The 18877-nt window shown below is 38.0% G+C and overlaps 2 protein-coding genes across 3 annotated transcripts in view; one reads left to right on the top strand and one right to left on the bottom strand.

Moving 5' to 3' along the window:
• Positions 1-17573, bottom strand: part of LOC117567627 (sodium- and chloride-dependent glycine transporter 1) — a 55354-nt gene extending 37781 nt beyond the window's left edge. The window contains exons 1-2 of one of the 2 annotated variants that reach the window (XR_007955002.1): positions 17400-17573; positions 15011-15174 (exon numbers count right to left, since the gene is read on the bottom strand). The gene's annotated coding sequence lies outside the window, so the exon portion shown is untranslated. Of the gene's footprint in view, positions 1-15010; positions 15175-17399 lie in introns of those variants that run through there. The other variant, XM_052005322.1, reaches the window with a different exon arrangement.
• On the top strand, positions 4844-13366 carry LOC117569685 (facilitated trehalose transporter Tret1-2 homolog). The gene is made up of 5 exons (XM_034250933.2): positions 4844-5096; positions 8561-8726; positions 9948-10083; positions 10144-10352; positions 11944-13366. The coding sequence occupies exons 1-5, from the start codon at positions 5083-5085 to the stop codon at positions 13039-13041; spliced, it is 1623 nt and encodes a 540-aa protein (XP_034106824.1). The 5' UTR covers positions 4844-5082; the 3' UTR covers positions 13042-13366.
• Positions 17574-18877: the final 1304 nt, after the last annotated feature.

The raw sequence follows: 18877 nt of genomic DNA, 5'->3' as shown, positions 1-18877 counted from the left end.
CCTGAAGTTATGCGCATTCAATGCGGTTCCGGGCTGGGAAATTCCGCCCTGAAACAGCGAAAGGGAGTTTTTAGCGGGTCAGCATGCATATGCGATCCCCGCACAGCCATAGTTTGAGACGTCGCTATGGTGGTGTGTAGACATTTTCTTCCCTACCTCAAAAAAAAAAAAAAAAAAAAAAAAAAAAAATTATTATTATTATTATTATTATTATTATTATTATTATTATTATTATTATTATTATTATTATTATTATTATTATTATTATTATTATTATTATTTTTTATTATTATTATTATTATTATTATTATTATTATTATTATTTTGCTACTGAACTAGGAGATATGGAGGTTAGTGCTATATATTGCCCTCCAAGAAGTAGAATTGAAGAAAGAGACTTCATTGACATACTTCGTGCTAGCGGTCAACGATATATAATTGGCGGAGATTGGAATGCTAGACACTGGATATGGGGTGACACATACAACTCACCCAGAGGACGCGAACTCTCTGAAGCCGTCTCTGCTTGCGGTGCCAAAGTTCTTGCTACAGGATCTCCCACAAGGTACCCTTATGTTGACAACCACACGCCTACCTGCATTGACTTTGCCTTATACCATGGAATTCCTGATTTGCTAATAAATATAAAACAGAGCTGGGATCTTGACTCAGATCACCTAGCCCTTGTCGTCACCGTTAACACAAACAGTATCAGCGTCACTACTTCTCCGCGGCTCATTACTAAACGCACTAATTTGCCAGCATTTAGACAGCATCTGGAAGGCTCATTACAATTAAATCGAGCCCTGGACTCTGGAGATGACATAGAAGAGGCAGTTGACATACTGACTGACTCCATACACAGGGCTGCTGCGGCTTCGACTCCACCTTCTGCTCAACCAGATGCAATCGAATACGGAATTAGCCTCACAAGAGAAGCCAAACAGCTTCTTGCAGAAAAACGACGACTCCGAAGACGTGCTATCCGTTCTCAAGACCCTTGGGATCGATTAATGTGGTACCGGACTACAAGGCAGCTGAAAACTATGTTAAGGCAGCTAAGGAGTGATTTCTTCGAGCAAAAACTAGCATCACTAGACTACACGGTTGACGCTAACTACTCGCTCTGGAGATGCACAAAAGCCTTGAAAAGACAACCCTTCAGGCAAGTTCCAGTACAGTGCCCTAGTGGTGGCCTTGCCAGAAATGAAGAAGAACAAGCTAATGCGTTTGCAGCCCACTTAGAAGCTCGATTCACTCCATTCGATTTTACCTCAACGGAACAGGTCAGGATCACGCAACACCATCTACAGACGGCTCTGCAAATGTCACTTCCCATTAAGCCAGTGAGAACTGAGGAGATATGTGACGTCATCAAATCATTAAATACCAAAAAAGCTCCTGGCATAGATAGGATATGCCATCGCACGTTGAAGGTTTTGCCAATGAAGGCTATACTCTCTATTGCTAACATTTTCAATGCAATGCTAAGAGTACAGGTGTTTCCAAAGCAGTGGAAGATGGCTACGATTGTGTGATGATTCACAAACCAGGCAAACCAGAAGCTGAAACAGAATCTTATCGACCAATAAGCCTGCTCCCATCGTTATCGAAGGTATTTGAACGACTTATTGCCAATAGACTCCATGATGTCATGAGAGAGCGTCACATCTGGCCGGAGCACCAGTTTGGTTTTCGCGAAGGGCATAGTACAGTGGAACAAATTCACAGGCTGGCAAAACATATCCTGCAAGCGTTTGACGACCTAGAGTACTGCAACGCAGTCTTTATAGACATGCAACAAGCCTTCGACAGAGTATGGCACGATGGCCTTCTGTGTAAAATAAAAATGCTGCTACCTGCTCCATTCTACGGAGTCTTAAAAATCGTATATGGACAGACGCGAGTTCAAGGTCAGAGTTAGAGACACATTTTCTTCAACATGCCAAATGAGAGCTGGAGTCCCGCAGGGTAGTGTTTTAGGGCCTCTGCTGTACTCCCTATACACCTATGACCTACCCATCCCAATGGGTGCATGCATATATGGAAGATCCCTCCAAGGCTCTCATTGCAACTTATGCGGACGATATTGCGGTATTATACAACTCTCCAAGCAGCGTAGAAGCTGCAAACGGACTCCAAGGATACCTGGATAGCTTGGCAGCTTGGTGCAGAAGGTGGAATCTGAAGGTTAATTCCACAAAAACAGTTAACCCGTGTTTTACGCTGAAAAGATTAATCTCCACCACTCCAGCTATTCACTTCGAAGGCGTGACACTGGAACAACCTACCTCTGCAAAATATCTTGGTATCGTTCTAGACAAGAGACTCACTTTTGCGCCACATTTAAAAGCTGTCACCAAGAACTGTGGCCAAAGGCTACAGAAATTGTGCTGGCTGCTCAACAAAAGAAGCAAAATGTCTCTTCGAGCAAAAAGAGCAGTATACGTACATTGCATAGTGCCAATCTGGATATATGGAATGCAGATTTGGGGGATTGCTGCCAAATCAAATTACAAACGCATCCAAGTATTGCAGAATAGGGTGTTACGGCGAATTACAAACTGCCCTTGGTACGTGAGAGGATCCACCCTACACCGCGATCTGAAAATACATTCTGTAGAGGAGCAGATTGGCAGACACACAAGCCGATATAGCGATAGGTTGCTAACTCATAAAAACAGACTCGCTAGGAGACTACTACCAGCTAGACCGTTGAGGCGATTGAAGCGTCAAGGGTTCGCCAAAACGTTCACCCCAATAGTGAACTTCTCAGAAACACCTTAAACTAATATGAGGTTTGGCCCAAACATAAACATTTCTTGTACCTGTGTTGTTATAGTACTATTTTGTTCTTGCTGTACTGGTTCGATACTTAAATAAAGAAACTAATAAAAAAAAAAAAATTATTATTATTATTATTATTATTATTATTATTATTATTATTTTATTTTTATTATTATTATTATTATTATTATTTAATATTCATTAATTGAATAATAATTCAATATTTTGTCCAACGCTTCGAATTTTAACCCATCCATTCAATAGTAGTATGTGTGACCTTCACACATACGGCAGGAAGCGACATCCTCACATATACACACATATTGACACTTGCTGTGGGGGAAAAAGCTGCCACGACCTAGACACTGAAAGCAGCGTAAACTCTAACGGAGGATTGTGGGTTGGGTTCAAAGTTGCTAGAACGAGATGTGGAGAATGGGAGACATGACTGGTTCAGGCATGTGTTGAAGCTTGCGAATCAAACAGGAAACGAAAACCGCTCTCGTTTTTTCCCGTGCTCTCAGTAGTTTCGCAATTGTTGCGTAGCCGCAGCAACAGAAGCAACCGTTGTTCATTATGGTAAAACTTTAGAGTGATTATAAAAAAAAAAAACATTGTTAAGCAAATGCCGCGGGGATCTGCAAGCACAGCTGAGCGTGTAGCTTTGGAGAAAATATTAAACAAGATAAAAAAAGAGGGATTTATAATGAAAACATAGTTTAATTTTGCGAAATGGTTTAAGGCATTTTATTTAGCTTTTCCCATTCATTTCCACAGCCTTAGCTTATGGCTATTATTACAATTGCAATTGTTGTTATTGTAGCTTCTGTTTTTTGCTTTTACTTTTTTAGTTGCTGTTGTTGTTGGGCAAGGTTATGAATGAAAAGCTTTTTCAATGGCAACAGCATGGTTGGCTCTTCGGCAACTTTGCCGAATCGTTGGCTTAGCTGATTTTACCGAGTTCAAAAAGCTTCGTGCAATGCTCTTTTTGTGTGGGAGCCATAGGAAAACCTCGACAGGTCGTTAACAAGGCATTAAAAGGCCCCAGGCAGAGCAGCGTAAGTGTTTCACGAGGGGAGCTGCTGTGCTGCTAAGCTTAGCAATTGCTGCAGCTGCAACCCACCGGACAAATCAACTGTAAGTTCTTTTTCGTAATATCAATTATAATACTTTGTAATGTAAAGTTAGGACTAGCTTTTGTGTTTTGTAAATATATACATATTTAATGTTACTAAATCTTTTTATATATTTTATAGGCTTAAACTTGATGACCTTAAATTCCAAGAGAGTAGACTTGAATATCTTTGTCTGCTAATTCATAAATTAAATTGGAATTATTTGAGTTAATATTGAGAAAACAAAAATTTGTGAAATTTGCAGTTGTTACTTATTAGTTTAATTAAACGTCACTCTCTTAAATGTTTAAGTCGAGCTTTTAGCCCAGACACAAACCGCAAAAGCGCCAAGTGTTACTTAAAGAGCAATAATATTCACGCATTATCAAAGAGACTTAAGGCTCTCTTCACACGATCGTTTCACAGCTGCTGCGTCGACGACAGCTGTTCAATTGTTTACAAACCAAGCATTATTGCAAAGAGCGCAGTATTCAGGGATTGTGAGAGAAAAAGAGAGAGCGAATAAGAGCCATACTTAATGGTGACGATCGGGCAAGTTTTTTTCTTTGCCTTTAAGGTTGCGAGGGTTGGCTTAATGTTTCCCCTTAGCACAATATAATATTCTATTTTAAAATAATAAATAAACAATTTATCAGTAATATTACAAATATATTAATCTATAATATACTAAATATTGCAAATAATAGTAATTAATAATAATAAAAAATTCCAATAATAAACTATACTTAATAGAATTTCGGGAAAGTAATTGAACTAAGAAAAATATAGATTCATTTATTTAGCACTCATTTGTGTACCACATCTACCACAAACTTGTGGAGCGGCCCTCGCCGATTTTTCATAGTGTGCGTAACGATCGCCGCAATGCCTCCAACATAAAAAGTCGCCGTAGCAAGACTCGTGCAGCCAGTTGTCATTTTGGCAGCAAATGAAATCGACGTGATATCGCAGAGTTTTTGCAATACATTTTCAATTTGTCATCGCATGTTGTGGAGTGTTTAGTTCTGCAGAGTTGTGTTGTGCAGTGCGTTTAAGTAAATCGGTCTTAATGTCGCAGTGGAAAGTACATTCAAATCGAGTCTGAATCGGCAACAGAAAATATTACATAAAGAAAGCAAATCTAGCAAGTCTAGCGTGTCTTGATTAAATTATCAGCAAAATGAAGAGCGACAGGTAAGTTCGAAATACTGAAGACAAAACAAAAATAATTATTCAAATACAACTCAGCAAAAATACTAAACAGCTGTTTTCTGTTCACCAAGTTTTTGTTTATTTATGCTTTTGTTTCACACATCCATGCATATTGAGTGTTAAGTTGTCTCAACTTTGGACCGGCAAGAGTATAAGCAATCTAAGATCTAGAGTCAAACTTGTTTCCCCTTTCGATCACGATTCCCGACTTCCAATAGGGAATTACATGTGCCTGTTGCCGGGCCTTGAATTTAGATTTTTGATTAAAGCAGTGAATAACATTGATAATGACTCAAATGTGTCGTGAGTTTTGTCTGGCGCAGTGAATACAGAATTGAAAGTACTCTCTTCAGAACAATCCAAGTCCAACATTTTGCTGATCATTCATTGTATTTTTCGTGGGGTTTTTTTTTCGTTCGATTTCTTTGTCGTAAATTCAGTAAATTTATATCGCTCTTTGATCAATGATTTGCTTATTATTTATATTTATTGCACGATTTTTTTTTGATTTCATCAACAAAATTGTTCTTTTTTTTGGTAGGCATTGGTAATTTTAAAGCTTAATTAGTAATTTGTTGATAAGATAAAATGAATTCCATTGAACTCAGATTAAGAACTACGTTAGTTTGCGTGCTTTATAGTGAGCGTATAAAAAAGTATATTTTAAAATGCAGTTCAGATGACACATTACGTGACGCAAAGTACCTTAAAATAAACAAACAATGATTGATTTGTGATTGATATAACGGAGAAATGTCAAAGTCACAGTAAGTGAATATTTAGCATTTCATTATTGACACTTTGCATTTTTGTAAGCTCGAAACAATTCCGTTTAAGTCACTTTCAGTTTGATTAGAAAGAAGCGCAAACAATTGATTGATTACAATTATGGCGCATGACAAAAAATCGTTGTGAAATTCAAGGCGAACAAAATGTTCAATTTGTTTTTTAATTACCAAAAACAGACAACAGAAAATTACTTTCAATTAATAAATTGTAAATTAATATCAGTGCTGTTTGATATGAAAATGATTAAACAAATTTGCCAAGTACTATTAATTAGTGCGATAAGCAAGTGGTGTTGACTGCTGTTTTGATAACCAGCTGAAGGTTTGCTTTAATATCGATTATAAAAGACAAGCAAAACAAAATACAAAATTCCCACGTTAAACAATTGTTTCGTTATCTTATACTCGTACGTAATTAAATTACGTATACGCCACAAGGAACGTCGCTGCCATGGCAACTACAGCAGCAGAGTCGAATCGCGAGGCGCTAATGATGATGAAATCAATGCGTTTATTATTAACAGGCACTGTTTGTTTCTTGTTTCTTGATTGGACCCGGGATGTCGTCTATTTATTGATACCCATTGATTGACTCAATTAGTTTGCGACGGAAAATTCATAAGTCGGCGCGCGCACAAAGTTCGTGTTGGTGTTCGTGTTGAGTACGTGTATATCACGATCTTGCTTATCTATCAATTGTCTAATTTATGTGGTCAACACGAAGCGAAACTTGTTCAATTTACACATTCAAAACGATAAGCAAACCGCGTACAACTTTCCCATTTAGATCAATCACGCCGATTATTGATTAAGAGCGAGTGATTCTTCAGTTTTTCCCTCTTCGTTAGAAATTATACTATTGCAACTTTTGGCCAGAATTCAGCATTGTTTTGGTACATTGAACCACTTTATCAGCACTTCCTGATGTTGTCGCAGACCTTTATCAATAATACCTTTGTGTCCGATGTTCAAATGGTGTTACTTTTGTTTCTCGTTCAATTGTTGCTTTTGCTATTATATGCAACTCACGATTATTTGAGTTTAGTGTGCTCAATACTGAGTTGGCTTTTCAAGGTTATCGATACCCAAAATCATGTCAAAAAGAAATTCACAAAATCAGTAATCTATACTAGAAAGTTCATAATATTTGTATTGCTACATTTTCATTACGTATCAACGTTATCTGTGATCTGTTGGCTCCCACTAACATGCGCTTGTTATTGTTATTGTTATTGCAAAATAACACGACTTAATATACATACAATCGAGCTAAAAATACTCGTGATAGACCTATTGCCAAATTTACCCCCTCATACGCATTTCCTTATCAACAATCATGGGCACTCATAAATATTGTAGGACTACCCGTGAAGCAAGGTGAAATCGGTCACCTTTAGCCTTGACAACCAAAAGTGTGAACAATTTTGCAGCTGTTCATCACATGCAAATAAAAACAATGCATTTGACCAAAAAGTCGCAATAACTTTATAATAATCATGTTCGCAAACCAAAATAATTACAAGCCAAAATAAAGCACAAATAAAACACAAACACAAACACAATCGCAAAATCAAAACCGAAAACCGAAAACAAAAAAAGGTGACAGACAATTAGGCAAATTAAATAAAAACGTGTGCAAATAAATACGAATGTTATAATAAAACAAACGACGAAACAATTGTTGCTGACTATTGTTTTTTTTTAGCGCCGCTAGACAGACCATTGATATTGTTTCTTATCGCTCGAAAATCAAAAACAATAACAAAAGCGTAGCGGTTTTAGGCATATGACGTATACGTAGTGTGCGCCGGCTGCGCATGGTTGATTCTCCGATTCCCGCTAACTGCAGCCGCATTGTATCGAGTTAATGAGTCAACCCAAACAAACTGAGAGTAATTGCAGCGTTTAACGGTTCATTTGCAATAACTGCAGTAATTAACAATTGCAAATGTATTCTACAACTAGACAGGAGAATCCATTTAAATGGCCTTTGGCGTTGTAAAGGGTAAAGGTTTAATCGCTTGCACAATGCTCAAGTGCCCATGAAACTGGCCGCAAACTGGCAACTGGCAACACTCGATTTGCAGTTGAATGGCATTCAAACAAGTTTATGAATTATTTAGCTTAACAAACTGAACTGACCCTTAAATAACTGGCTCGGTTAATCTCACTTTTTAACGGAGTATATAACTAATTAAATTCTTATCAATATTCCAAATGAATTCCGCACTTCTGTTATGTCCTTTTTAAATTGAATTTTAATTAAATGTTTGTCCTTCCCGGAAGATGGTTTGCAATTGACATTTTGATTTACTTGATGTACTTAATTCATTATTCGTTAGTCCCCAAATACCTTTACCTTTTGGTTTTGTAATTCAAGAATTAAAAATGCAGATAGAAGTGATAGTAACTATTGCTTTAAAGTTTGTCGACTTGATTGCAGTGTATCGCGATGAGTAAGCAAACTTGTTTTTCTGTTTCTTAGCAAACCGCAAAATTATTATAAATTATTTTTTAATAGAGAGAAGACATCTATCTACATATATCTGACGTCCTGACGTCATAGTAGTCAATAAGTGCGAGATTCCACACAATACCAACAAATTGAAGTTTCAATTAATCTTGTTCAATTGTTGCTTCTTTTCTTTCGCCCAACAGGGATGAGAAATACAGCAAGTCTGTGCCACAAAAGATGTCGTATTATATGGTGCCAGGTTCGGACTTTCAGTGCAAGCTGCCCTTGTCACAGCATTGTGGCCGCAAGCTGTCGACCATCGATGAGCAGGACCACGATGCGGCCAATCGCAGGGGCAAAATAAACCAGGTAAGAACCAGTATCTAAGTTCAAGTTGTACACATATTTGTTTGGTATGCCATAAATCAAATCCTGTTTTCGATGCATGCTTTTCGCTCTCTCAGTTATGCTACCCACTTTTTCTCTCTCTCTCTGTGTTATTTAATCTCTTTCCTGCTGATTTGCTCTCTGAGCAGCTTTTGAGCTTTGGCCAAAGCTCTGCAAAGAGCTTAAGAGCGAGCTCTTGCCCACGATGTTTCTCTTTTATAGCAACTTTCCATAGCTGCCCTTGAAATTGAACTGCACTTCCGTTTGGCTGCAGCCTTTGGGAACCCGTAGCCTTGACCAATGTCAGTATTGAACCTAGGGGACTTCAGCCTTCTCTGACGCTTTCAGTAAAGTACAGTCGTGGTAAAAGAACTCTGGCTATAGAGGCATTATAATTTGCTTTCAAATCGGACCGTGTGTCATATGCTTTAATCGTGACGACAACACTGCAATTTATCTGACCACAAATCATTTAGCGATATTTGAACATTTAAATTGACAGCTGTCAGCTATCATAAACATGATTTATCAGGTTATTGAAAGGATAGAAACTAGTTGTATAAGCCCTCTACTCTATGTATTCAAAGAGTTCCCTGGGAAGTGCTAAAAATTTTGGAAAGAACAAATTTTGATTTATTTATGATAGGCGTACATTAATTAGTGATTTACAACTTCAGCAATATCAGTGCTGATTCAAAACATTTGCGAGTCTAGACGCTAGAAACCCCACAAATATTCTGAAGGACAAAATAATGATAAGATACGTAATTGAACTTTCTTCAAACGATTAGAACAGCAACATAGCATGCAGCACATGTGACAATGATGATTACACTGACAGCGAGTGGGAATTGAGAAAAATAGAATTCGATGCCATGGGTAACGCAATCACTCGCCTGACGTCATGCGATTCAGAAATTGAGTGTCCAGGCTGAAAGTGGGTATCGAATTGAGCCTGGCGTAGATCGTTTATTGCTATTACCTCAAATAATCAAGAGGGTCATTCGCAGTTAGTTGCATCAAATGCTTGAACACGCCAACTGTAGCCAATTGCAAAATGTCGCAACTTCAATTAATGCCAATTGATGCAACAAACTAGTTTCTCCAGTTCCTTTGTCTTTCTCAAAATGTAACTTATATTGTAGTATATACATTTCAATGACAATTGATATTTAATCCCTTCTTATGCCTTTGCCTTTGCAGATTCTGGCCACGTGTGCGGTGCTGCTGCTCTCTGCCGCATGTGGCATGCCCATTGGCTACTCAGCCGTGCTGCTGCCTCAACTCTCAGACAATTCCACAGATATTCCCATAGGTCAGAGCTCAGGCTCTTGGATTGGTGAGTGGCCCACTACTTCTAAGATATGAACTCGTTTCCTAAATCCTTGTCTTCTCACAGCAAGCATACACAGTTTGGCCACTCCGTTTGGTTCACTAATGTCTGGACCTTTGGCTGACTATTTGGGACGCAGGAAGACGCTTCTCGTGTCTGTGATTCCCCTCTGCCTGGGCTGGAGCTCAATGGCCATATCGCAATCGGTGAAGGCTTTGATATTTGCGCGTTTCCTCTGTGGCTTTGCCACCGGCATACTCGGCGGACCCGGCCAGGTAATGTGTGCTCCTGGGCCATGGCCAGGCGAAAAGTTCATTCACACACAAGTGCTTAAACTATTGTTCATTCAACTGACCCATTAACCAGATTATAAAATAAGTACGGCCTTGAACCTCTGCTTAATATTGGAATACGTAAGCGATTATCAAGTTGTCAGTCAGTCAGTCAGTGAATGGGGCATGCCACATGCGGCACTTGGCTGTCAATTGCTCACTTAATGCTATTGTGCCGACATCTGATGCTTTGCATTGTGCCTATGATAATCCGCCTGCCATAAAGTGAGCAGCATGTTTATTTATTTATCTTATGGATATGCCCATGACTTATCAAGCGGCCAAAATGATAAAGCGAAAGCGGCGACAGCAACGTCATCTTTCTGGGCAGCGCATTTGCATTAGCAAACGCCTTTCCGCACATTAAGTTCCGGATTCTTGACCTTAGTCTATAATAAGTTTGTTTTCATTTGACTGTCGCTTGTTGTTGCTGGGGGTGCGGAGTGAATCTCTTTCTGTTTCTCTCTTCCTTTCTCTCTCACTTTCATTCTGAAAACGTCTTTTGATGCACGTCGTCAGGCGGCAGCTGGCATTTCACAGCTGACAACTTGTTGCGCGTGTGTCTCGTACAACAAATTTCATTAATACTCGCAGTTGCCGTGGCAGCGCAAAGATTTATGGTGTTATGATTTTTGCTCAGCATTTGCTGATGACAAAGATTAAGATTAAGCTGCTGGGGCTGGGACTGGGGCTGATGCTTTTGTGACCCTGTTTTCCATTCAATTTGATCAAATTGTTTGTTTATACACACTAGTCATCCGGATCATTTAGTCAGCCGGTGTGTGCCTAAAGATTAAGGGAAAGTTGACGACGTGTCGCCGGCAATTCTAGAACTTGTGCGAGGTCAAGGTTTGTTGTCTAGTTCATGACATTGCGAATAATATAGAGCCTAAATAGTTCTAGTTGTTGTTCTCCGATGTTCTTCTCTTAAGACGCAGTTAAATAATAGAGTGAGGAATGCTCAAAGACTTTTATGAATTGTTATTGTTTATACTCGAAATATTTGATTAGAAAAGTAGTGAGAAAAATTAATGTACGTTATTTTTTTTTTTTATTAATATTAATATCTTAATTGTACTCATCGGCGTTGAGGATAAATTAAAAGGGAAATGAATTGAGAAAATATTTTATGAAAGTCAATATTGACAATTAGATTGGTTTTTAAGTAGAGCACAGTTTCCCACGATTAAGTTTACTTAGACAGAAAGACGCTGATGTCGATGTATATCAAATATATAGTTAGAAAAACTTTGGTATAGTCATCAATATCAACTATTAAAAGCTTCACTTTCTTAACTTTTTCCCTAGAACTAATTATTGCTAGAACTAATTTCAGTGGCAATAATTGTTGGCTAAGGAAATAATAGTTTGTTTAAGATAGTTATTGTTTTTGATTGAGGAATTCCAAATTAAATTAGAGCGAATCTGTCATCAAGTAGTCGTAGTTCTCATCAAGCTCTGATCACCTTTGCATTTGTATAATTTTTTTGATATACATAAACTCACCTACAAATTTCCGATCTCTTGTCTTTAGGTATACATAGCCGAAACAGCGGAACCCAATTTGCGCAGTCTGCTGATTGGCGCTCCATATGTGGCCTATTCCAGTGGTATTCTGCTCGTCTATTACTTGGGATCTCTGCTCGATTGGCGCAGTGTGGCCTGGTGTGCTAACATATTGCCCACCCTCGCCGTGATTGCCATATTCTGCATACCGGAGACACCGGCTTGGCTGCTGCGGAATGGACACGACTCGCGTGCCTTGAAGGCATTGACGTTTCTGAGGGGCAGTGAGATTGGGGCTCAAAAGGAACTCAACGATATGAGACAGCGTCTGGAGAAGGAGCGAGCCACGATGAAGTCGAATGAGAACATCTTGACGCTGTGCTGTCAACGGGTGGCGCTTAAGCCGCTGTTCATTGTGATTTGCTTTTCACTTCTGCAGATGTTCTCCGGCACCTTCATTGTGATCTTTTACGCCATTGACATTGTGTCGGAGTTTGGAACCGGCTTCGATACGAAGCAGGCTGCGATTTGGACAGCGGCAGTTCGTGTTCTCTGCTGCATGCTCTTCTGTAGCATTTTGATCTTTGTGCGTCGACGTCTCATCATGATCATCTCGGGTATTGGATCCGGATTGTTCTGCCTGGCATTGAGTGTGTTTATGTATATACGAGTTGGTGAACCTAAAATGTCCTACGATGTCCTTGTTGCTGGCGGATGTCTTCTGGGATACATTGTGTTTAATACGGCGCTAATGGTAATGCCTGGCATAATGATTGGAGAGCTGTTTCCTGCTCGTATTCGAGGTCGCACAGCCGGCGGCGTCTTTGCTTCGATGAACGTAGCTCTATTTCTGTTTGCCAAGTTCTTTCCTACACTCCAAGCGATGCTAAAAATGAGAGGCGTCTTTGTGGTCTTTGCTGTATCCAGTTTCCTGCTCACTATATTCATGATTCTCTTTCAACCGGAGACAAAGGGGCGCAGTCTGGAGCACATTGAGGATTATTTCAATGGTAACAATTGGCTGTGGTTCAGTCGCGATCGTGGCTATAAGACAGTCAAACTGATGCCTCTGGATCAAGTTAAATATGAAAATCAAGCTTTAAATCAAAAAGCAGAGCATGCGTAACGGGCAGTATACAAGAATTCTCAAATATAATCAGTCTATACAGGGCGCTTAAGATTCCATAGTTTTTAGTTAGTAATATGTGTAGCTTGTAATAACGCTGGAGTACCTCGTAGTTGTAATCCAAGTGTCCTTCCAGTGTTCCTTAGACATTTTTATACAAAACTCTACCAAAACAGAAACAAAACTACATTCACTCAATTTCTGTAAATCAAAAAAATGTGATTTTTGCAAATATGCATTAGTTTTAATAGTCTCGATATACATATATTCATACTATATGCTATGTTAAAAAAAAAAAACTATGTAAGGAATAAAAAATATTGTATTATCAATCAAAAAACGAATGTTTATTTTTCTTCTTATATTAAAGTTTTGCTTTTGCAATTGCAACCAACTAAATGTCGATATCCTTATGTTTAATATCGGTTTGCCGCCACATTTTTTACTTAGAATTGTGGAATTCCTTGTTCTTAACCTTTTCACCCATTACGTTACTATTTTAGTTTTTATTTACTTTTAATTTTTATTTTTTTATTGTCTCGTTTTCTTAACATTCAGAACAGTGGTCCGTTAATTTTGAAATTTAAAGTACCGCTAAATCTTGAGTGTTGCCAGATTATTTGTTCAAGAAGAGAAAAGCTCGTTTTATGTTATCGGTTAACCGCCACACTTAACTCTGTTATGTTATTGATTCTAAAGTAACCGATGTTACCCCACAGACTGTTAAGTTTAGTTGCTGGGCGCCTAATTCAAATTGATAGCTTTCGAATATCTACAACAACAATATGGTAATTTTTTAATCGAAACAGTTTAATTAGTATTTCAATTGATTTATTAAAAAAAGTGTACTTCTTTAAGAATAGGCATGTTTCTTAAATAATGTCTAGCAATTACATTTTCAGAAGTTAACTTTGACTTTGAAGGTTAATTTTAAATAATATATGCAATTTTCTTTACAAAAAGAAGTAGATCAAACTTATACATAATAACCCATTCTGGTAAAAGTTACAATCTAGCAGTCGAAAATTCTCTGTTTATATCCAATAGGGAACAAAAGAATGGGATTATTTTTTGTTGTTATAGTTTCTATATTTAGTGGTGCCTATTTACTAAAAGAATATCTAACATTTGAAATGCGGAAACAAATAGTTTTTATTTTTTATAATAAAATTCATAAAATTTGAGTTTGGATGCTACAGTTTTGTTATCTCATTTTATAAAATCAACAATAGTTTTGTTATATTCTCTATGAATTGTCTAATTATATGTACATATGTACCTGGTACATAAAAGCCAAGCACATTCAACTGTAAGAACTCTTGTGTATATAAACTGAAAACCCCACGCGACATTTAATTTTTAATAGACTTCTCAGCAGGGCTTGAGTTATACAACGAGTACTCTGAAATTAATTCCACTCAGTGTAAATAAAAGCAGTATTTTTTTTGTTGTACTCTGTGCCCAGAAATGCTCACAAAAAGTATTTTTTGAAGGGTCGTTGAGTAGAAGGTTAGGCTATAACTGGCTCATTGTACAGCATAAGGAATTACTGTCCGCCAATGTGCATAGTATATTTAATACATTATTACTACTCTGTATACCTTCTGCTGTTGGCTGCACAGTGTGCTAATAAATTGTATAATTCCCTCTTTTTTTTGTGCTGGCTCGTGCCGAGTATTTTCTTTGTGCATTCTTTGTGGGGCGAGAATGAGTTAAAGGGGCAAAACGACAGGGAATTTTGTTGGTGGGTGGACACTAGCTGGAATGCGGGAAAAAATTGCTGCGGCATACCGGAAACGCTTCAAGTTGCTGAGCTCATTCGTCTCTGCGATTTGTTGGCATTTTAACGCGCTCAAGCACCGACCAACAAGTTAGTTGCGTGTGTGAAATGCAGGACTAAAGGATACCCTGTAGTTGAGTAAGGTTAAGCGAAGACTTTCTTAGAGTAAATACATTTAAGTAGGTTATAATCAATTTCATATTATTTATTTATTTACATTTAACTCTATAAGTTAGTCGAGTACTCCACAAATGATAAGAAAAAGAACATAAGGTAGCCTGGCCTGGAATTGTTCAGAGCTACTCGTCAGCTGAGTGCAAGTGGCTGAGAGGAGAGCAGCGCGAGGATGTTGACTGCTCATGCAATGATAAATGAAGTTTTAGTGGCTTTTGACCCATTTAATAAATTGTTAAAGTTGAAAAATGTGCAAGAATATAGTAAACTTTTATATAGCCTGCGTTTATATGTATGTATGTACATATTTTTCTTGTTGTTGAATTTTGCTGTTGCTACAGTTGTTTGTTGTATTTGTTGTTGTTGGAATTAGGGTTAATTTAAAAGTTGCCATTGCGCCGCTTCAGCGCTGCTGCTGCTGTTGCTTGCAACACTGACCCATGGACTGAGAGTGCAAGTTGTATTTGCATTTGTTGCTGTTGTTGTTGTGCCAAGTTGCCATGTTGCAAAGTTTATGCTGCCCCACTTTTTGCAATGGCAAAAGTTGCGGAATTTTAAATAATTTTGTTAAATTGCATAACGTGCCATGTCGTCCAGCTCATCCTGGGTGCAACTTGCAACCATGCCACTTACTTGCTGTTGGCCTCATCCAAGCCGGGCACAAACTTTAAACTTGGCTGCTTATTAAGTTAGTGGCGTGGCGACAGTTTACAGTTAATGTGATTATATGCCATTAGCAATTGCTGCCCTTTAAATGTAATTCCTCCCTACACACTCCTCCTCAATCTTTTTTTTACCATCTTGTGGTAAAAATATATGCACAATAAATAAGCTTAGGTTGGCATACGGCGCGCAGAGGCCAAGAGGCTCTGCCATTCTTGAGCTATAATAAGCAGCATAAAAAAGGCTTTTTGGCAAGGGTCTATTAGAGCCAGCCAAAGCCCAGAGCCAGAGCCACAGCCACAGTCAGAGCCAAAGAGACTGACTACAGCAGATCCTTGTCCAATATACGACTATGCGGTGGGTGTGTGTGTGTGTGTGTATGTTCCATCTAAAGCTATATAAACAATTTTCTATTATGCAAAAATAACAAGCAAAACAACAATAATAACAACTACAATACATTTTTGCATAAGAAAGCTCGACTGAAGTTGAAGTATAGCCAAAGCAGAAGCAACTCTCTTACTCTCTCTCTCTTCTCTCTGGCCCCACTCTTTGTGCACAGATGTGCGAAGCTGAGAGGCTTTGACGATGCCCTTTAACAATATACACTCGAACTTGAGAAGGCAGCACTAACCTCTAGTTAAGCTCCAATTTTATTCGTGTCCACAGTTTGAGATATATCGCTGTCTTTGTGAGAGTCTTCGCAAGGTATTTCCAGTATTTTTTGCATAGTATCGATAACAGCATTATATCGATAATATCATAATCTATCGATATAATGATTGGTATTTTTTAAATGAGGAAAACAATTAGAAGAGTATGTATATATAGCGATATTTGACTATAATTTTTATGTTGTACGAAAGTTTAAATACAGGAAATAAGTAAGTACACTATTTGTTTAGTATACAGATTATACATTCTTGAAGCATGGCTTATAGCTTCTTACTAAAATTATGTTAATTCTTTTGGCTTAGCTTTTAAAAGCGTTATGCAACTTGCGAAAGTCGTGGAGAAAGCGCCTTAGCGCTGAGATGCTTTGCTCGTAATTAGATAATGTCTGACTCTTTTACTGCGTTGTATGCAATACGACCACGGCCGCTAACTAACCAGTGAAACCAAAGATACCTCTACGACCGAGTTGATGTGCGCAGTGTAGCAAGAACACACACACACTGAGTCACACCCACAGCAAGACGCACCGAGGATATTGCAGAGGCAACATTTGCCAGTGAAGCCAAAAGAAGAGCAGCAGACGGCACTGAGACGGGGCAGCCACAACAGTGTATAATGTTAAGGAGCAGCCAGCGCACACCATTCGTATCCTGCCCCTCCCCTCGCTTGGATCCACGGGCTGCTGCAGCCACAGGATGAAGCAAAAACGCAGTTGTCGCTGGGTAGCGAAAAGTGCTGAGCATAAATAAGACATTTGCGTGTGTAAGCACACAGCAAGAGCAACAATAGCGCAGAGCGAGAACCACAGCAACAACATCGACTTAAAATAACTCTACACGCAACATTGAAATGTGGTGAAGTTGGCAAGGACAACAACAGCAACAAAGGAGAAACAAGGAGAAGGACGACCGCAGGCGCTGGGGGCTGAAAGACAATAATTTCAAACTGCTTTCAAAGCAAAGTCGCCAGCAAAAGTAATGCGAAATGCAAAGTCATCGCACCACCCACACATACATACATACATACATACATACACATAGCAAGTGGTTGCAGTTGATCCACTCACCCAGCCACCTCCTCCGAACTGCAACAGCGGCAGCTCCACCCCAACGATTGTTGTGATTTTGCATACGCTTGACAAAAGGGTATTCTAATTTGGTCAACCATAATGTGAAATATCTTTTAGTACGGATTAAATCATAATTAGAAATTACAAAACTGCGATTAAGTTTCAACAGCTTTACTTCTTCCCAACAATTCTTAAATTTCAGAAAACATTTGTTGATAGTAAAATGTGCTTTTAAATTTTTTTAGCCAACTCATCTGTCTAATTCATTAGCTGTATCCACACAGAAATAAAGTGCTAGTCAGGAACAAATTCTTTAAAAATGATGATATGATATCAACATTACAATTCTAAATCAAGATCCTACAATATTCTTCAATATTTGTGGATTACCAATTCTTGAGAATCAACAGTATTTCAACAATTCAACAAAATTGAATCCAGAAGGCAAAATCTTCAATATGAAGAAATCCACGAATAATTCTGATTGGATGTTAAGAATTGAGACTGTTTTTAACTTATTTATCTGTACATTTCAAAAAATTATTTAAATGATCTTGTTTGATCTTAAAATGGAACTCATGTTTAAAGAATTTTTCAAAAACAGAATTCTTCTTTCTATAATATATAGATATAGATTTTTAATATTGAAAAGTTTTCAGTTTGAGCTATAAATGTAATTTTTCTCTCTTCCTATAAATACAATAGTAATAACTTAAACTTAAGATGTTTGATGTTTTTTCTCTTTTCTGTTTAAACAAACAAAGAGTAATGTTTTGACTCTTAATCATTTGCTGGATTTTTTTTGTCAGTTTTTAAGTATTATTTACGATTTCTAAATAACAATGTGGTTTATTATTGTTAAAAATTTAGTTTTATTATTATTATTTAAAATAAATTCAATAATTCACAAAGAGTCTAGTGTATCAAAAATGTCGCTAAGCCGCACAATTTGTAGATTGTTGTTATTTTGTTGTTTTGTGTTGCTCTCGAGTAGGGACAGCTCGTGCACATGCATTTATTTAAATTCCTTTTGTCAGTATGTGTTGTTTGTGTGTGCGTGTGTGTGTGTGTTGCATGTTGCCTCATTTTGCCAATGTATTCATTGTCTGTGAAATTGTTGTGCGGCATGCCGGCGCATAATGTCTTTCTTCAGCTTGTGCTCCAGCTCCAGCTCCAGTACTGCTTTGAGTATGGGACTCACGATTTCCCATTCTGACTGCAGTTTGCGGTTTTTAACTTGTGACAGTTTTAAGTGGCTGCCGTTTGTCTCCCACGTTGGATTTCAGCTCGCAGAATATATCCATACATATTACTCTTTTGACTTTCAGCTTCTGAGATTTGCACAAAATTTAATGTTTCTCATTTGTGCTACCCCAATTTAAATTCACCTGCTCACTACAGCTATACTGATCACATTATTTCAGATTACTTTCATTTTGATTGCATTGGAGGTTCTTAAATGGAGCAGACAAATT

This window comes from Drosophila albomicans, chromosome 3, assembly GCF_009650485.2.
Source record: "Drosophila albomicans strain 15112-1751.03 chromosome 3, ASM965048v2, whole genome shotgun sequence".
In the NCBI taxonomy this organism is placed as follows: domain Eukaryota; kingdom Metazoa; phylum Arthropoda; class Insecta; order Diptera; family Drosophilidae; genus Drosophila; species Drosophila albomicans.
The sequence above is the reverse complement of the archived record's forward strand: the minus strand, read 5'-3'. Positions and strand labels throughout refer to the sequence as shown.

Bases quoted from the DNA above. Each gene is read 5' to 3' on its own strand.
- LOC117569685 (XM_034250933.2), top strand. The intron at 10,084-10,143 runs GTGAGTGGCCCA...GTCTTCTCACAG, and splicing joins GAGCTCAGGCTCTTGGATTG to CAAGCATACACAGTTTGGCC. The intron at 10,353-11,943 runs GTAATGTGTGCT...TCTTGTCTTTAG, and splicing joins TACTCGGCGGACCCGGCCAG to GTATACATAGCCGAAACAGC.